The sequence below is a fragment of the Salvelinus sp. IW2-2015 genome, linkage group LG27 (genome assembly GCF_002910315.2).
Source record: "Salvelinus sp. IW2-2015 linkage group LG27, ASM291031v2, whole genome shotgun sequence".
In the NCBI taxonomy this organism is placed as follows: Eukaryota; Metazoa; Chordata; class Actinopteri; order Salmoniformes; family Salmonidae; genus Salvelinus; species Salvelinus sp. IW2-2015.
Window position 1 is genome coordinate 6,384,256 of NC_036867.1, and position 17,885 is coordinate 6,402,140.

The following is a 17,885-nucleotide window of genomic DNA, read 5'->3' on the forward strand; positions in this document are numbered from 1 at the left end:
TGGGACAACTTTGCGCTTAGCATCTAGTAATGAATAACACTGTATTCTAGCAGTCACAGTAACTAGCCACATCAAAACATATTGCTGAAATGTGGCACTCAGATCACAATTTCAGTAAACTATCTCAATTTCTGACACCGATATATTATTTGATCTATTTTTTTTGTTATTATTATTATTTTTTACCCCTTTTTTTCTCCCAATTTCGTGATATCCAATTGGTAGTTACGTCTTGTCCATCGCTGCAACTCCCATACGGACTCAGGAGAGGCGAGGTCGAGAGCCATTGTCCTCCGAAACAGACCCTACCAAGCCACCACTGCTTCTTGACACTTTGCTCGCTTAACCCGGAAGCCAGACTCACCAATGTCTCCGAGAAACAATGTACAATTGGCGACCGTGTCAGCGTGCATGCGCCCGTCCCGGCACAGGAGTCGCTGGAGTTTTACATTTGAAATAACTGATATCTGGTGATGTTAGCTAATTTGTATCCTCAAAACGGGTGTTCTAGTAAATTGGTTAGTTAAGTTGAGGCACAAAGGCAGCTTGTCCACAATTGTTCAGGTCTGCATCCATTTGTTGGAGTCCACATGGATCAGGATTAGGTCACGTTTCAATAACTAACCCAGTCCATTCACAGCATCTGTTTGCCTTGGAACACTAAGCTCATTTGAGGGAGGTCACTGACACACACAACACACACCACCACACAACACACACACACAACACACACACACACACACACACACACACACCCAACACACACACACACACACACACACACAACACACACACACACAACACACACACACACACACACACCACACACGACCCGCACACACTCTGGACTAGACCTGGGCCAGTGACCAAAGAACCAAAGAAAGCTCTGGTGACCAAGCTTCCTTGATGAGAATAAAGATGCTTCCTGTCAAAAGGATTCTACAGATTGAAGTCTCAGAGAGATAAAGCTGCTGCTGGGACAGGAATGTTAACCTCACTGATCACATTACCTTTTTTCCTGTTCCATCCATCTATCTAGTCATCTCAAGGACATGGGAAGATATCAGAATCTGGCAACCCAAACATTCCCATATTGACTAAAGGCCTGCACAGACTGTACAATTTCATCCAGCTTAGGCCACAATTTTGCCATCATAGGCAAATCTTCTGGTCGTAAATGATTGTCGGAAGTCTTGGCTCGTTCAGTGTGACAGCTTCTAGGTCAGCCGATTAAGTACCACCAAGTGCGGTCGTAGGCTTCGACCAGAGTTCTGTCTGTGTCTGAACTTTAGAGCCTTTATCGTGTAGTTTGGCTGGTGTTACGAGCTGATCCCGGTGACCAATCAATAGGCACTGAGTATGCACACACAAAAATATGATTATTGTGAATAGTCAGATTAATATAATAGTTTGATTTAAACGTTTACATGCTTTGCAAGAAAAACAATTTCCCTAATTATCTTGTTTACATGACACATCTGAAATCAGGCTACCTGATGGGATTTTAATAAATGCAAAAAAATCATTAAAACAAAAATCTTCTTTTGGGACATATCAAGTTTGTATATGAAGACTATTTCTAAGATGCATACTTTTTCCAAACTCACTTCACTCGYGTAAACATAGAAGGAGGCTTGCGCTACAGGTGCTGCCAAATGAGCAGATCAAATACACCTCTGCAGTTGACGTAGCCTACGTCGGCTAACATAGCCACGCAAGCCAATAGCAGAATGTGACGACAAAACGGAAGCAAATCGTACAATCTGGCCAGGTTGATATCCAGATTTGTATTTGGTAACATCGCACAGTGTGACACACAATAAATGTAAATGACTGAATCCGACGTTCAGTGTGGGAAGGCCTTGAGGCATTTAGCCAAAAATGTTTGTCTAGAGGCCCATACAGGTGAATCATTCAAGGCTGTAGAGAGGATTTCAGAATCTGTCAATCCCATGGTTTCTATACAGACTAAGGCATTTAGCCAAAGATGTTTGAACCGAACGTCTTGTCTAGCTTTCAGAAGCTCATACGGGCGAATCATTCTGTAACTTAAGGATCAGACATAACCTGAGGGAAGTCAACCAGCTCTCTGTTTCATATGATCTATCTCAGCCCTGAGGGGGGATTGACATTTAGATGCACTGGAACGACTCGGTGTGGCTTGGCGACGATACCCGCTAACGCTCGCGCTCCCTCGCCGTTGAGGAAGTTATGAATCAGCCGTAAATCAGCTGTAACACGCCAGTAGGTGTGCCTCCTGTCCGGAACTTAGACTTACAGCCTCGTGCCGCTGCCTGGAACCTTTAGGGAGGATTTAACGGACGGACGGACGGACGGACGGGGGGGGTTCCACTCAGCCCCTGGGGAAACGCACCATTGACAAGCCAATTTGAGAAGCCGATAACGGCTAGCTCAGGTTCTATGTGCGTTTATGTGAGGCAGGCTAGACTGTTATTAGTGTCACTGAGAGGGTCATAGAGAGGTGAAATAGAGGGAATTGCAATGGCAGTCTAGTAGTGCCCTGTGACTGTGTAAGGCCTATATGGGTGTGTTGAGGAGACAGTGAGAGAGTGGAGGCAAGGTCTCACAGTGGGGTTCAGGGGAGCTGTAACTGTTAGCTACAGACCACACTTTAGCTTGGTAGCAAATCAAATCAACTTTATTTATATAGCCCTTCTTACATCAGCTGATATCTCAAAGTGCTGTACAGAAACCCTGCCTAAAACCCCAAACAGCAAGCAATGCAGGTGTAGAAGCACGGTGGCTAGGAAAAACTCCCTAGAAAGGCAAAAACCTAGGAAGAAACCTAGAGAGGAACCAGGCTATGAGGGGTGGCCAGTCCTCTTCTGGCTGTGCCGGGTGGAGATTATAACAGAACATGGCCAAGATGTTCAAATGTTCATAAATGACCAGCATGGTCAAATAATAATAATCACAGTAGTTGTCGAGGGTGCAGCAAGTCAGCTTCTCAGGAGTAAATGTCAGTTGGCTTTTCATAGCCGATCATTAAGAGTATCTCTACCGCTCCTGCTGTCTCTAGAGAGTTGAAAACAGCAGGTCTGCGACAGGTAGCACGTCCGGTGAACAGGTCAGGGTTCCATAGCCGCAGGCAGAACAGTTGAAACTGGAGCAGCAGCACGGCCAGGTGGACTGGGGACAGCAAGGAGTCATCATGCCAGGTAGTCCTGAGGCATGGTCCTAGGGCTCATGTCCTCCGAGAGTGAGAAAGAAAGAGAGAAAGAGATAATTAGAGAGAGCATACTTAAATTCACACAGGACACCGGATAAGACAGGAGAAGTACTCCAGATATAACAAACTGTCCCTAGCCCCCCGACACATAAACTACTGCAGCATAAATACTGGAGGCTGAGACAGGAGGGGTCAGGAGACACTGTGGCCCCATCCGATGATACCCCCGGACAGGGCCAAACAGGAAGGTTATAACCCCACCCACTTTGCCAAAGCACAGCCCCCACACCACTAGAGGGATATCTTCAACCACCAACTTATGACTGTGTATGGGGTCATAGGGGTCAGACGCTGCGCTGTTAGGGCCAGATGCACTAAGACTGGAATTCAATCAAACATGCAATTAACATTGTGACAACACCACATGAAAGAGGGTTACAGAAAGCTTGCGGTAACTGAGTGGTTAAATGTGTCAGTACACTGTTATTACGTCAAAACAGATCTGTTGCATATGTGCTCCTTGTCAATCAAATACTTATTTGTGCTCTTATGAATGAAGCCTTGTATTTAAGGTGCACAGCTTGAGCTTCCAGTCATGCACAACAAAATGGAGATCCAGACATAAAATATTATGGGTGGGAGAATAACTCTGTGTGTCTGTGTGTGCATGAGTGCATGAGTGTGTGTATGTGTCCTTTGTACTCTCACTGTTAAATATGAAATATTAAAATCTGTCTGTCTGTGTGTGTCTACAGATTTTCCAGGTGGCCTACATCATAATCAAGGCAGCCAACTCCCCTCGTCCCGGTAACTGGGTGCTGGAGCGTTCTATGGACGGTGTGGAGTACACACCCTGGCAGTACTACGCCATCAGCGACACAGAATGTCTGACCCGCTACAACATCACCCCTCGCTTCGGACCCCCCACCTACAAACGAGACGACGAGGTCATCTGTACCTCCTACTACTCACGTCTCGTACCCCTGGAGCACGGAGAGGTAGTTATCTATTTATATCAACTCTACATTACCACAATGGTCTGAAACTCCCGGCCCGCAAGCCACATTGAGCTCATGAGCTGCATGTTGGTGACCCACAGGCTGGGAGTTTGAGCCCACTGCTTTATTAGGTCTGGTTCAAGGCAGAGAATTAGATGAGAATGGGCTCTGTGCGCCCCCCTCTAGCACCTATAGTCCAGACAGGAGGATGACTCAACCGTCCTTCCGATAATGAAAGCCTGCTTTCCCAGATTTCTAGACGCCAGCCTGCTGGGCTAATGTCACTCTAGCCGAGGCAGAGCCGTAATGAACGTCTGTGGTTAGGATACTCTGTGGTTACTCACAGCCCCTGAGGGTGCATCTCAGTAGTTTAACAAGGTTAGGGAGACAAGGAGATGAAGCCACTATTGAGATGCACCCCAAAGCCCACAGTGAGATCCTTGATCGTGTCTTATATTGTTTAGCCCTGTGTTATGTCATTTGCCTGTGGTCTGACTGGCAAGTGATATCGGAGAAAAAATGACCGTAATGACATATTTCAGTCAATATGTATGTGTGTTGTTCATTTTTGCCACTAGTCTTTCCATTTTTTTCTGCCCTATTCAGATCCACACGTCTTTGATCAACGGGCGGCCCAGTGCTGACCAACTGACCCCAGAGCTGCTAGACTTCACCTCAGCCCGCTACATCCGGCTGCGTCTGCAGAGGATCCGCACGCTCAACGCCGACCTCATGACCCTCAGCTACCGTGACCCTAAGGAGGTGGACCCCATCGTCACCAGACGGGTATGGCTAAAGTACTAGCACTAGCTCTCACTAACTGTTCTATTTTCTGTTTAAATACTATGTTAAACCAAATTGGTCATTCATTCAAAATATGTGGTTTGTGCGTTTTGAAAAACGCTTAAAAAAAATGTATATTGCATTTTTATGGTTTTAACAAACATTAAATATTTGCATCAGAATGTCTGAAGTAAAAGTTTAGACATCAGTTGTCATCTCTCCAGGCAGATTTGAGTGTTCTAACTTCATTGGCTTTGTATTTTGTTTCTGTCTTGTCATTCTAACTTGATTGGCATTGTGTTTCCTTCTGCAGTACTACTATTCCATCAAGGACATCTCAGTGGGCGGGATGTGCATCTGTTACGGCCACGCCCAGAGCTGCCCCTGGGACCCCGTTGCCAAGGTAACTCCAGGCCGTCTTCAGTTTTGCCCGTTCAGCCTCACACGGTGGCTGTCATTCAGCTTTTGTTTAGTGTAAAACTTGTTTACTGCCTTTCACATATTGTGTGAGATGTTAAGCATGTCACATCTTGACTCAATTAAGCTCCTCTTATCGGATCAACATTGGTTCATTACTAATTTGTTGTAATTGCTGTACACACTTATTCTAAAGAGTACTTTTATATAAATGTTATGCAAAGTATGGTAGTAATACTTCTTTATGAGAAATATATTTGCCAAGCAAATTGTTTTTATAAGTGAATTTAGTATTCTCAGCTCCCCCTATAGTCCCTGAAGGAATGGTACAGCCCAACACTTGCTCAGTTGAATTGGTTGCCTTCCTCATTAAGGGGGAATGTCACCTTAACAAGAGGATGAGAAAGCAAGCACTAATCCTGTGACCCTTCAAATTGCCACTTGGAAATGCACTCATATATTTCACACCAACGTACAGATGTAGGATCTTAATTTGACCTGCAATGCAGGAAATGTAAAACTTGAAGTATATTTGAAGTTTAGAAAGGCTTTCAAATTTCAGGCTTGATTTTTCCTTGCGAAAAAATGTATTAACGCCTACAAAAATGTMAATGAAATATAATCCACATAATAATTCACATTTCCTGATTATTTTCCTGCTGTAGCAAACTGGCTCAAATGAAGATCCTACATCTGTAACACACAAACATCATAACATGATACGCATACAACACACAAGTGTCACTTCACACCTTGTATAGGACCAGCTATTTGTTTGACAAGGAAAAATGAGAAAATAATGTGTGTGTGTKTGTGTCCCACTCCCAGCTGGCAATAGGACWAGAGCATAAGCATTCAATCGGTCACTTCCTGTGGCTCCTCCTCACCTCTCTCTCTCTTTTGTCCTCTCAGAAGTTGCAGTGTGTGTGTGAGCACAATACGTGTGGGGAGAGCTGTAATGAGTGTTGCCCCGGCTACCACCAGGAACCGTGGCAACCGGGAACCCTCTCCAACGGCAACACATGCGAGAGTAAGCTGCACTTGGTCTTTTTGGGCCTAAGGGGAAATAAGTTTAAACCTTATCTTAAGTAGAAGACCATACTGTGCATGTTGCCCTTGGTTTGTCACTTAGTAAATGAAGACATGGAAATTACATGCTGGATTTAGACTTGATTTAAAGTGTGCCAGATAAAATAACGTTCACGCTTTTCAATTAAATCCACTTGATTGTCTCACTTATTCATTGACACACATGAAAGAGGTTTTTGTTTTCCATCCCTATGATGAATTCCATACAACACTTTTGAAGTAATTCAAAMATTTTAATATCAATAGTTGTGAAGCAGAGTTTGCTACTGTATGGGTTTTTACAAGCTTTTTATGTAAATGTCCTATTTTATATCATCATATCTCAGCTGTTTCAGCACCGTAATGAAATTGCACATAAATTGTGCTTACTCAGAGTACAGAATCAAATAAAAACGTGTATGAACATGCATACACTGAGTGTACATAACATTAGGAACACCTGCTCTTTCCAYGCCATGGACTGACCAGGTGAATCCAGGTGAAAGCTATGATCCCTTATTGATGTCACTTGTTAAATCCACTTCAATCAGTGTAGATGGAGGGGAGGAGACAGGTTAAAGAAGTATTTTTAAGCCTTGAGACAATTGAGACATGGATTGTGTATGTGTGCCATTCAGAGGGTGAATGGGCAAGACAGAAAATGTAAGTGCCTTTGAACAGAGTATGGTAGTAGGTGCCAGGTGCAACGGTTTGAGTGTGTCCAGAACTGCAACCCTGCTGGGTTTTTCACAACCCAACAGTTTCCTGTGTGTATCAAGAATGGTCCACCACCCAAAGGACATTTTATTTTTTACAGTTAACTAGGCAAGTCAGTTAAGAACATATTCTTATTTACAAGGACAGCCCCTTGTTCAGGGGCAGAAGGACAGATTTGTACCTTGTCAGCTCGGGAATTCGATCCAGTAACCTTTYGGTTGGTAGCCCAACGCTCTAACCACTAGGCTACCTGCCACCCCATCTACCTGACTGTGGGAAGCATTGCAGTCAACATGGGTCAGTATCCCTGTGGAACGCTTTCGACACCTTGTAGTCCATGCYCCAACGAATTGAGTCTGTTCTGAGGGCTAAAGGGGGTCAACTCAATATTAGGAAGGTGTTCCTAATGTTTTGTACACTCAGTRTATATTCTTAATCTAAACTAACCTTTCACTACTCTCACATTAAAGGTAGACTCAGCGATATGACATTGGTGCACAAAGTAAACAGCATAGGGGGTCAATTTCCGCAACAACTAGGAGCGGTGAAGCGCGAAGCTAAACTTGTCAGCTGTTTTGGTCCCGTACCTACCAGGCTCTAACAGTGTGAAGCGAACCCATGCACGTGCAGAGAMAGGGTGTGACAGTGTGAGAGCRAAGTCTGCATCTCCCTCATCGCAATATCTGAGTCTACCTATAAGATGCATTAGTTGTTATCTGACCTACTTAATATTCTCCTCCACTAGAATGTAACTGCCACAACAAGGCCGAGGACTGCTATTACAACCAAACTATGGACGACCACAAGATGAGCATGAACTCGCATGGTCACTTCCATGGCGGGGGTGTGTGTATCAATTGTACCCAGAACACGGCCGGTGTCAACTGTGAGACCTGCACAGATGGCTTCTACAGACCCCACGAGGTACTGTCTCCTCACTGTCCCGTAATCTGATGCCCTCTTTGTGTCTCTATGGTCCCTGTAATGCAATCCATCAATATGGTACCCATTTCCTGAGGACCCCCCTGGTCTTCATTTTGTGTCGCTATGGTCCCTGTTACCTGAGGACCCCCCTGGTCTTTTTTTGTGTCCCTATGGTCCCCGTTACCTGACAACCCCCCTGGTCTTCTTTTGTGTCCCTATGGTCCCCGTTACCTGACAACCCCCCTGGTCTTTTTTTGTGTCCCTATGGTCCCCGTTACCTGAGGACCCCCATGGTCTTCTTTTGTGTCCCTATGGTCCTCGTTACCTGAGGACCCCCCTGGTCTTCTTTTGTGTCCCTATGGTCCCCGTTACCTGAGGACCCCCCTGGTCTTCTTTTGTGTCCCTGCCTAGTGGCGTGCGCCTTTCTGTGCACTGTTGTGTACATTCCTATTGTCTGTGATTGGACAATAAGATCAGTGTGTGTGTGTGTGTGTGTGTGTGTGGTCCTGATTACAAACACATTGTAGTTTTCAAAAAGAAAGGACAACTAAGGCACTCTTCATTTAATTAATTAAAATGCCTTTATTTGTATGGCATGTTCAATAGAAACAAAGTTTTAAAATGCCGAAATGCATCGGAYTTTTAAAACTTTGTTTCTATTGAACATGCCATACAAATAAAGGCATTTTAATTAATTATATGAAGAGTGTCYTGGTCCTCCTTTCTTTTTGATGACCAATTCACCCCTTCTACCAAAGAGCACCTTCTGTCTACCAAAATGTACTATTGTGTACCTTAGTAGCGCTTCCCTTCCTCCTCTTTCTACATTGTAGTTTTGGTTCTGTGGCTCAAAGAAAGATAATGGAGTTATTTGTTGCTGTGTCCTAGAATGACTGTAGAGAGGAACTACATTGGTGTCATGGTCCTTGCTTGGATGGATGAATGGCAATTTATTAAAGTTTTAATTTCAGTGTGTACCTTGTGTGGAATGTGAATGGTCATTGTGTATTTGTTTCCTCCTGGGTGTGCGTGTATATGTGTGTGTGTGTCTGTGTGTGTAGGTGTCGCCCTACAGTGAGAACCCATGTGTGGAGTGTGGCTGTGACATGAGGGGGTCTTTAACTCCTGCCTGCATCAGAGATGACAACCACGCCAAGTTGGAGAAAGGTACAAACACGGAACTGTACTGATTTTATTGCACTGTGACTGTGCTAACTGGACTATGCTAACTGGACTATGCTAACTGTGCTGTATTGACTGTGCTAACTGTGCTGTATTGACTGTGCTCATTAGACAATGCCAACTGTGCTGTATTGACTGTGCTAACTAGACCATGCTAACTGTGCTGTATTGACTGTGCTAACTAGACTATGCTAACTGTGCTGTATTGACCGTGCTAACTAGACTAAGCTAACTGTGCCGTATTGACTGTGCTAACTAGACTATGCTAACTGTGGTGTATTGACTGTGCTAATTGCTCAATGCTAACTGTGCTGTATTGACTGTGTTGTGCAGGTCTGAACCCAGGCCAGTGTCTGTGTAAAGAGGGCTTTGTGGGTGAGCGCTGTGAACGCTGTGCCTTTGGCTACAGGGACTTCCCCCTGTGTTCACGCTGTGAGTGCAGTTTGGAAGGCAGCCTCAACATYGACCCCTGCACAGAGTGCATCTGCAAGGTAACACTGGGGTAATATAGGGTAACACGTGCWTGATGAGTAACCTTGCCTGAAGACCTGAAGACTAGCTTCAGGTCTTAGCTCCCTGAGCTAATGCCTAGGTTTTAGCTCAACAGGCTAAGACAGTCTTGTGCTCCTTGTCCCTGAATGTTCCTACCAAACTAATCCCCCTAMCCTGATCTTCTCCACTGTGTGTGTGACTTAGGAGAACGTGATGGGGGCCAACTGTGACCTGTGTAAGCAGGGTTTCTACAACCTGGAGGAACGTAACCCAGAGGGTTGCACAGAGTGTTTCTGCTTCGGTGTGTCTGACGTGTGTGAGAGTTCACCCTGGTCTTTGTTTCAGGTAACACACCGCAACTCCCACATCCAAATACACTCTCATCCACACATCCATTTAATTACTTAGTTGTTCCTTTGGACAAGAATATCCACAATATGCAGCAACCAACTCCAATGGTTCCACATCGTTTTGTTGGGAGCCTTTAAACTCTTTGATGCTGTTGAACTCAATAACACATAACCAGTAAATTGGACCGGCCTTTCTCCTGGCCCATAGACTGTTCACTCCAATGGATGGCTCCTTCCTACCCAAAGCGTCTCCATCTACACGGCACCCCTCACTGATGACGACAACAACCTCATTGTCCCCAGCATCACCATGATCCAGTCGTACCGYTTTGTGTCTACCTGGGCCGCTCCAGAGGGTTTCCTGGGGAACAGGGTAAGCATTTTGCTGACATACAGTATACTGTACCTATGCTACCAATGCTAAACTCTCACCTACGGAGTTCCCGTATTCCTTCTGAACTCAAAGTTGTCCGTCTCAGTGAGATGTTCAGCTAGCTAATGACCTGCATGTATTAGCTTGGGACAAATTGATTTCACAATCCCCACAGGAGGGAGGAAATAGGCCTCTGTTCTCCCTATAGATTTATCTCTGTCTCTCTTGCTACTGGATTTCTCTCTTTTTCACTCTCCTCTCTCTCTTCTCTTTCTCCCCCTATCTCTCTCTTTTTACACTCGTCATTTGTAGTCCCCCTCTTCTTTCCTCCCACTGTGTGTTCATACAGGGTGCCCTGTAATTATAGTCAAGTAGGGCCGGGCACTTTATTAATCGCCAAATTAATGAGGTTCCATTCATTAGAACCCTGTTGTATGTGTTCTACTGTACCCATTAGTCCCTCCAGTGATTAGAATTAATTAATTAGAAATAGTCATTATTTCTGGCATGGCCTTAATATCTGGAGGGAGGGAGAGAAAGATAGAGGCAGCAATTATCCCTGTGGGCCTGATTTTACTTCAATATTTAGTGTAACGAATTTCGACTATTGCATATTTGCTGTAGGTAATGTTTTCTTGAGTCTAACACTTTCTCTATTTTTACAATGTTCCCCTTTTTGTTTTTCCCCATTGCTTTGTGAAGCTGACATCATACGGAGGGCTTTTAAACTACACTGTGGCCTATGATGTTTCTGTGGACAATGTGGACAATTCTCTGCCATCACAGTTTGATTTGATTATTGAGGTAAGTTAATATTGTGCTAACTGGATATGTATTCAACCTGGCTGTGATATTAGCTGTGGAATGCAAGATTGTGAACCTAGTTTACAGTAAAAGAAACCCCTAGACCATTATAGATTTGATTACCATTACGGAATTACCCGAATCACCCCTAAATCTAGAACCATTCCTAAGGGTTGAGCATACCAACCCCCGTTAATATAAATCTAGATGTGTTGCTAAATGCCTTGCTGGATGCGTCCYCAGGGGAACGGGAGAACCCTGCGTCAGACGCCCACCAAGCAGCTCTTCCTGACGCCCCTGCGGGAGCAGCTTGTTTCCGTGGAGCTCCTACCGCAGGGCTTCGTAGACCTACACACAGGCCAGAGGGTTGACAGGGACGAGCTGATGACAGTACTGGCGGACTTGGCCGGACTGAGGATCAGAGGCCACCTCAATGCCAGCGCAGAGGGGGCACTCAGGTTGAGCACCGTATCTCTGGACATGGCAGACATCAGGGCTGCTAACCCAGTCCAGGCCTGGAACGTGGAGCAGTGTGAGTGCCCCTGGGGCTACTTGGGCACATCCTGTGAGGTAAACACCCAGGTCACGTGACGGTGGCCAGGTTGATACTGTTTACTACTGTATGTGTCTAGTCTAGTTAATGACTTGAGCTGTGTCAGCATCCATTGTAAAAGCAAAGCTCATTATGCATTTCAGATGGCTAAGTTAGCTAGAGTTAGAAGAGCAACAGTGTTGTGGGTTCGATTCTCACATAATCCACATATTTTCAATACATGTGTTTACTATAGATCACTTCAGATAAACACAACTTCTAAATCATGTCATACACTGAGTGTACAAAACATTAGGAACACCATCCTAATATTGAGTTTCACTCCCCCATTCTGCCCTCAGAACAGCCACATGGACTTTACAAGGTGTCAAAAGTGTTCCACAGGGATGCTGGCCCATGTTGACTCCAATGCTTCCCACAGTAAAATTGGCTGGATGTCCATTGGGTGGTGGACCATTCTTGATACAAATCGGTGTGCCTGGCACCTATTACCATACCCCTGTCAAACGCACTAAAATCTTTTGTCATGCCCATTCACCCTCTGAACGGCAAACATTCACAATCCATGTCTCAATTGTCTCAAGGCTTAAAAATCCTTCTTTAACCTGCCTCCTCCCCTGATTGAAGTGGATTTAATAAGTGATCATAGCTTTCACCTGGATTCACCTGGTCAGTCTATGTCGTGTAAAGTTGTTAAAGTTTTGTATACTCAGTGTATGTGCCACATAGTCTGAATACCTGTTCTTATTTTATGTGACTTTGGGTAAAAGTGACCGCAAAATTATGATGTTTCTCTGTGTTTGTAGTATTGTTCATCTGGATTCTATCGCGTCGGCGGGATCCTGTTCGGAGGTAACTGTCTCCAGTGTGAGTGTAATGACCACGCTACAGAATGTGACATCAACGGAGTCTGTCTGGTGAGTCTCACATATCTGTCCCACGTCATGTTTAGACAGCAGGGGGCCAGAAACGTAGATATATGAGAAATAGATATACCATAAATGTATTCCATACATCTGTCAATGAAGTCTGTCCGGCGAGTCACCTATCTGTCTAACGTCATGTTTAGACAGGGGCCAGAGACGTAGGAATATGACCCATAGATATYAGTGGAGGCTGCTGAGGGGAGGACGGCTCATGATAATGGCTGGAGCGGAGCAAATGGAAACCATGTGTTTGATGTATTTGATACCATTCCACCTTGTCCGCTCCAGCCATTAAGACGAGCACGTTCTCCCCAATTAAGGTAACACCAACCTCCTGGGATAGGTATACCATACATCTATGGCTTGTTTGTGGGTTCTAAGCGTGATCGCATCTACTTCCACCACCATCTGTGTAAAATAAGGACATGGTCACATCCAGCCGTTTATCTGACCCTAAYATCTGCACTAGCTAACCTCTCAACTAGTTAGAGCTTCACTTCACAGCTAGAGGCTAGACCAATGGACAAACCCTCAGTATGAAGCTTCCTGGCTTGAGCTGTGTTTGTTGACAGCCATATGATGGGTCACTGTTCTGGCTGCGTCTGAAATGCCTTCCTTATTTCCTATACAGCGTACGACTTTTGGCTAGAGCCGACCATCCTATTCCCTATACAGTGCACGACTTTATAGTGAACAGCGTGCGCAGTTTGGGCTATGTTTCAAATGAATTCCTTCCCCTATTGGATGACAAGTTAATCCTGAGTAATGCTGTGTTAGGTGTTTAAATGGCGTGTGACAAAGCAATGATTATCCAATGGCTACTGCCAGGCGTTCATTCTGTCAATATACAATGTAAATCAAAAGGCATGCTAAACCTAGTAGCTACTACGTTCAATTGAATAAGTGAAGATTATTCACTTTGATTCGGTTAGGTTTAGCAGTTTGGTGCACTTAAAGGGATAGTTCACATTTCAAAGTTTTATCGTACTTACCTAGGGGTGGTCATCCAAAATKTAAAAAGTGAACTATCCCTTTAACATGGCAGTGGAGGTTTTATCCCAAGACATTGTGGTTGCTATGGAGTGTATGGCAGTGTAAGGGCATGTGTGTCAGAGCAGGAAGAAGTTTTATCGGGACACTGTTGCCTTAAATCATTCCCCAGGACTGTACCCACAATACCACTGGGCCCCACTGTAACCAATGCCTTCCCGGTTACTATGGCGACACCTCAGATGGCACCCCGGAGGACTGCCAGAGATGTGCCTGCCCGCTGATAGTGGCGACGAACAAGTGAGTGACTGTGCCAACTCTGTGCCAATGTACCATTCATTCAGATTCTAGAAACCCTCTCCATGGCGATAGATAGGTCACGTGCGTGGGCGCTGGGTGGTGGAGAGAGTTTGGCCGTTACACACTGAGTGTACAAAACATTAGGAACATCTTCCCAATATTGAGTTACACCCCATTTTGCCCTCAGAACAGACTCAATTCGTCAGACTCTACAAGGTGTCGAAAGCGTTCCACAGAGATGCTGACCCATGTTGRCTCCAATGATTCCCACAGTTGTGTCAAGTTGGCTGGATGKCCTTTGGGTGGTGGACCATTCTTTATTTTTTTWACATTTATTTTATTTAGCCTTTATTTAACCAGGAAGGGCTCATTGAGATTTCAAATATATTTTTCAAGAGCGTCCTGGCCAAGWTAGGCAGCACCAAGTCATAACAAAAATTACAGACAAACAACATGAAAAACTACAAGTAATCTATTAAAAACCATAGAATTCACAAGAGTATAACAAAATCAAAAACAGCAAATTAAAAACATTGACAGGTCAGTGAATCAGTCTCAAGATCATTCATCAGTGATTTAAAAATACCAATCGGGACAAGTTCTTACAGTTTAAAAGTATTTTATACAAACTGTTGAGCATGAAAAACCCAGAAGCGTTGCAGTTCTTGACAAATGGCACAAATACACAATCCATGTCTCAATTGTCTCTACATGGATTGTGTATTTAACAGGTGACATCAATAAGGGATCAAAGCTTTCACCTGGATTCACCTGGTCAGTCTATGTCATGGAAATAGCATGTGTTCCTAATGTTATGTGCACTCAGTCTAGGTTCTTATGTCAACAACAGAATGTTTCAACTGCCCCAGATATTTTATTGTGTGAATAGATACGAAGCATAAACGTAGTTGTGGAACAATTTTAGTGGTGGAGCTAAGAGGTGAGTTCTGCCTCCATACAATATGAAATGCTTCAAGTTGAAGAAAAGCCCTATAGAAACACAAATCATAATCATAAAATCTGTAGTTCTTAGTGATACGTCATGTAGACTCCCCCTAACACTCCTGTCTTTTACACTGCTGGTCTCTTCTTCAGTTTCAGCCCCACCTGTTTCCTGGAGGGCCCTGGACAGGTGACATGTGACCAGTGCCAGCAGAGCTACACTGGGACTAAGTGTGAGAGGTATGTAGACCAAATGTTCTTAAACCTAATCTTGTCTGCTTGACCCTGTCTTCACTTCTTAGACCTATACTATATAATCAGAAATGTTTCACTTGTTGCTAAGTACATATTAGTAATTACACTTAACAGTTTGTATGGAAAAATATGTATTGTAAGTGAAACTCAGTTACAGTATACACCAATACTAGTCTCAACCATTTCATGAATCGTATGGTTAAGTTTATTATATCGAACTTTAACTTCTCCAGGTGTGCTAATGGTTACCATGGCGACCCGGCGGTGGAAGGCAAGGAGTGTGTGCTGTGTGAGTGTAATGGAAACGTGAACCCCTGGGACCCGGGTCACTGTGACACCAGCAGCGGTGTGTGTCTGAAGTGTCACAGCCACACCAGCGGAGACGACTGTGAGAGGTGTGAGGACGGCTACTATGGTGACGCCATCACTKCCAAGAACTGCCAGGGTAAGAGAGCTGTGATGATGATGATGTTTATTGTCCTTATAGAGGATTCTTCCACAGATCCCCTCACAGTTACAAATTTACTACAAGAAACATCCTTCACCTAGACGTGCAGTGCATCTATAATATGTACCAAATCAGGTCAGAGATTACACAGTGAAAATAGACAGGAAATAGACACTTTTGCTTGTTTCTGAGTAGCATTTAGTCAGTCAGTGGAATGCTGAGTGAAGGACATGGCCAACCATTCACAGATTAAGTCTCAACTTTGACCTAGTTCTGCGTCGTCACGTGTCTGACCTGTTCCTAACAATAAGGTCTGTTATGGGTCAGGGCCCGTATTCACAAAGTGTCTCTGAATAGAGGTGTGCTGATCTGGGATCGGGTCCTCCCTGACCATGTAATCTCATTCATTATGATCTATAATGCTAAACTGATCCTAGATCAGCACTCCTATTCTGAGACGCTTCGTGAATACAGACCCAGACATGTTACCTTAGGCACTGGGAGGCCAAAGTTTAGGCTCAATCTCTGCCGGGATATGAACAATGATGTGTATAAACCCTGGATTGGTAATGCTATGTATTTCCCAATGAGAGGCTTTGAAGCCATCGATCGTCCATTTTGGTACTCCCCAGAAGGAGCAGTCCTCCATAGGAATGAATGGAATTCTACAGCATTTCAATTAAATGGGACAAAGGACAAAATTGCATGTCTTTTTTATTGTAGTGGGAACAGTAACAGTAGTTTCAAATAATATACTTTAAGGAAAATGTTAATGTTTAGTTGCCATAATATAATTTAAAAGTATGCATTAAGGTGTCTGTAATATAATAAACGTGTCAAAAACAAATGTAGACATTAATAAATGCATTTCTATAGCTTCCAAAATATTTTTTACAATATTTTTTATGGGGAGTCAAAAATAGTGTTTACATAAATAATTGGTTAAGATATGGTATGAGACTTGCCCTCTCAAGGCAGCTTATGAACAGTTTATGAAGTCTTTTAAGAATTATGGTAATTATGCATCATTCCCAGACCTGGTTTTGTGACAATGTCAGCATACCACAACATTGAAAATGCATATATGTTATGAGAATAGGAATTTAATGTTCATAGTGAGATATGTGATACTGGTAATGGATTCAGTCAACACCTAGAATGGCGTTCATTTCACCATCAAACATAGTCAAAAATATTGTGGTAGATGTGCAATTTTACTTCAAATGTGTGTATTTCCTTCTTATGAAAGGCAACTGTAGAAGAGCTCTTTATAATGGATAGAGTGACATCTAGGGGAATATCGTAATACTGCAAGTCAGCCTCCTTGCAGTAAACTTTCTAAAATCTTTTCCATGTCTGTATAATGTCTATACTACATGAAAAAAAACKGTATTTTATTATCAAAATGGCGCTTTGAGAATTGTATGATTATTTTAGGATATATCTTTCCACTTACCGGTATTATTTTCATAATAAAATTGTAGCAAGTGTCCTGGTGTTATAAACATGTACGTTAACGACTGTTTTACTCCTATTTCTCCCCTGTGTGTAGCTTGCAGTTGCCATGGAAATGGGTCATACTCGGCCATGTGTGACCTGCTCACTGGACAGTGTACCTGCAAACCCAACGTAGTGGGAGAGAAGTGTGACCAGTGTCAGGTATGTAGACTGTATATCATTCTCTGTTTCATAATATATTCACAACTTCAAACTCACATACCATAGGGCCAAGAGTTTTTCTTACCAGAAAAAAAACAATTGTCCCTAGTTATGGCCTATGGTCACACCAAGAAAAACTCCAGGCCCTTCCTTCCACCCTCCATTTTCTGTGTAATTCCACCCTATTCCCATACCTCTCCTTGCAATTAGTATTTGGAATTTGGAAAGGCATGCTAAGTTTCCAGCCCAGTCCATTGGAACGCTTAGTTCTCAGAGGGTGTCCAAGGTCTCCCGCTTCTTTCCTCCCTGCGTCCCGCTTCCCACACCCGCCTTCCAATAAAGCCCAGCTGGTCAAAATGCAGTCCAATGTTTTGGATATATTCATTAGCACGATCAGATTGTCTGTCTGCTCACACCCTGGCAAAGAGAGATAGGGAAGAGAGAGGGAGCGAGGGAATATGGGAAGGAGGGAGGGAGGGAGGGAGGGAGGGAGACAGACAGACAGACAGACAGA

At 43.9% G+C, this 17,885-nt stretch overlaps 1 protein-coding gene across 1 annotated transcript in view; it reads left to right on the top strand.

Moving 5' to 3' along the window:
- Nucleotides 1-17,885, top strand: part of lama1 (laminin, alpha 1) — a 73,364-nt gene that overhangs the window by 19,435 nt on the left and 36,044 nt on the right. The window contains 16 exon segments of the mRNA XM_070435671.1: nucleotides 3,946-4,188; nucleotides 4,795-4,974; nucleotides 5,285-5,374; nucleotides 6,301-6,418; nucleotides 7,919-8,097; nucleotides 9,159-9,264; nucleotides 9,613-9,770; nucleotides 9,976-10,116; nucleotides 10,330-10,494; nucleotides 11,197-11,298; nucleotides 11,542-11,868; nucleotides 12,658-12,768; nucleotides 13,940-14,067; nucleotides 15,163-15,249; nucleotides 15,498-15,709; nucleotides 17,265-17,371. Of these exon segments, the coding sequence (XP_070291772.1) occupies nucleotides 3,946-4,188; nucleotides 4,795-4,974; nucleotides 5,285-5,374; nucleotides 6,301-6,418; nucleotides 7,919-8,097; nucleotides 9,159-9,264; nucleotides 9,613-9,770; nucleotides 9,976-10,116; nucleotides 10,330-10,494; nucleotides 11,197-11,298; nucleotides 11,542-11,868; nucleotides 12,658-12,768; nucleotides 13,940-14,067; nucleotides 15,163-15,249; nucleotides 15,498-15,709; nucleotides 17,265-17,371 (2,454 nt within the window).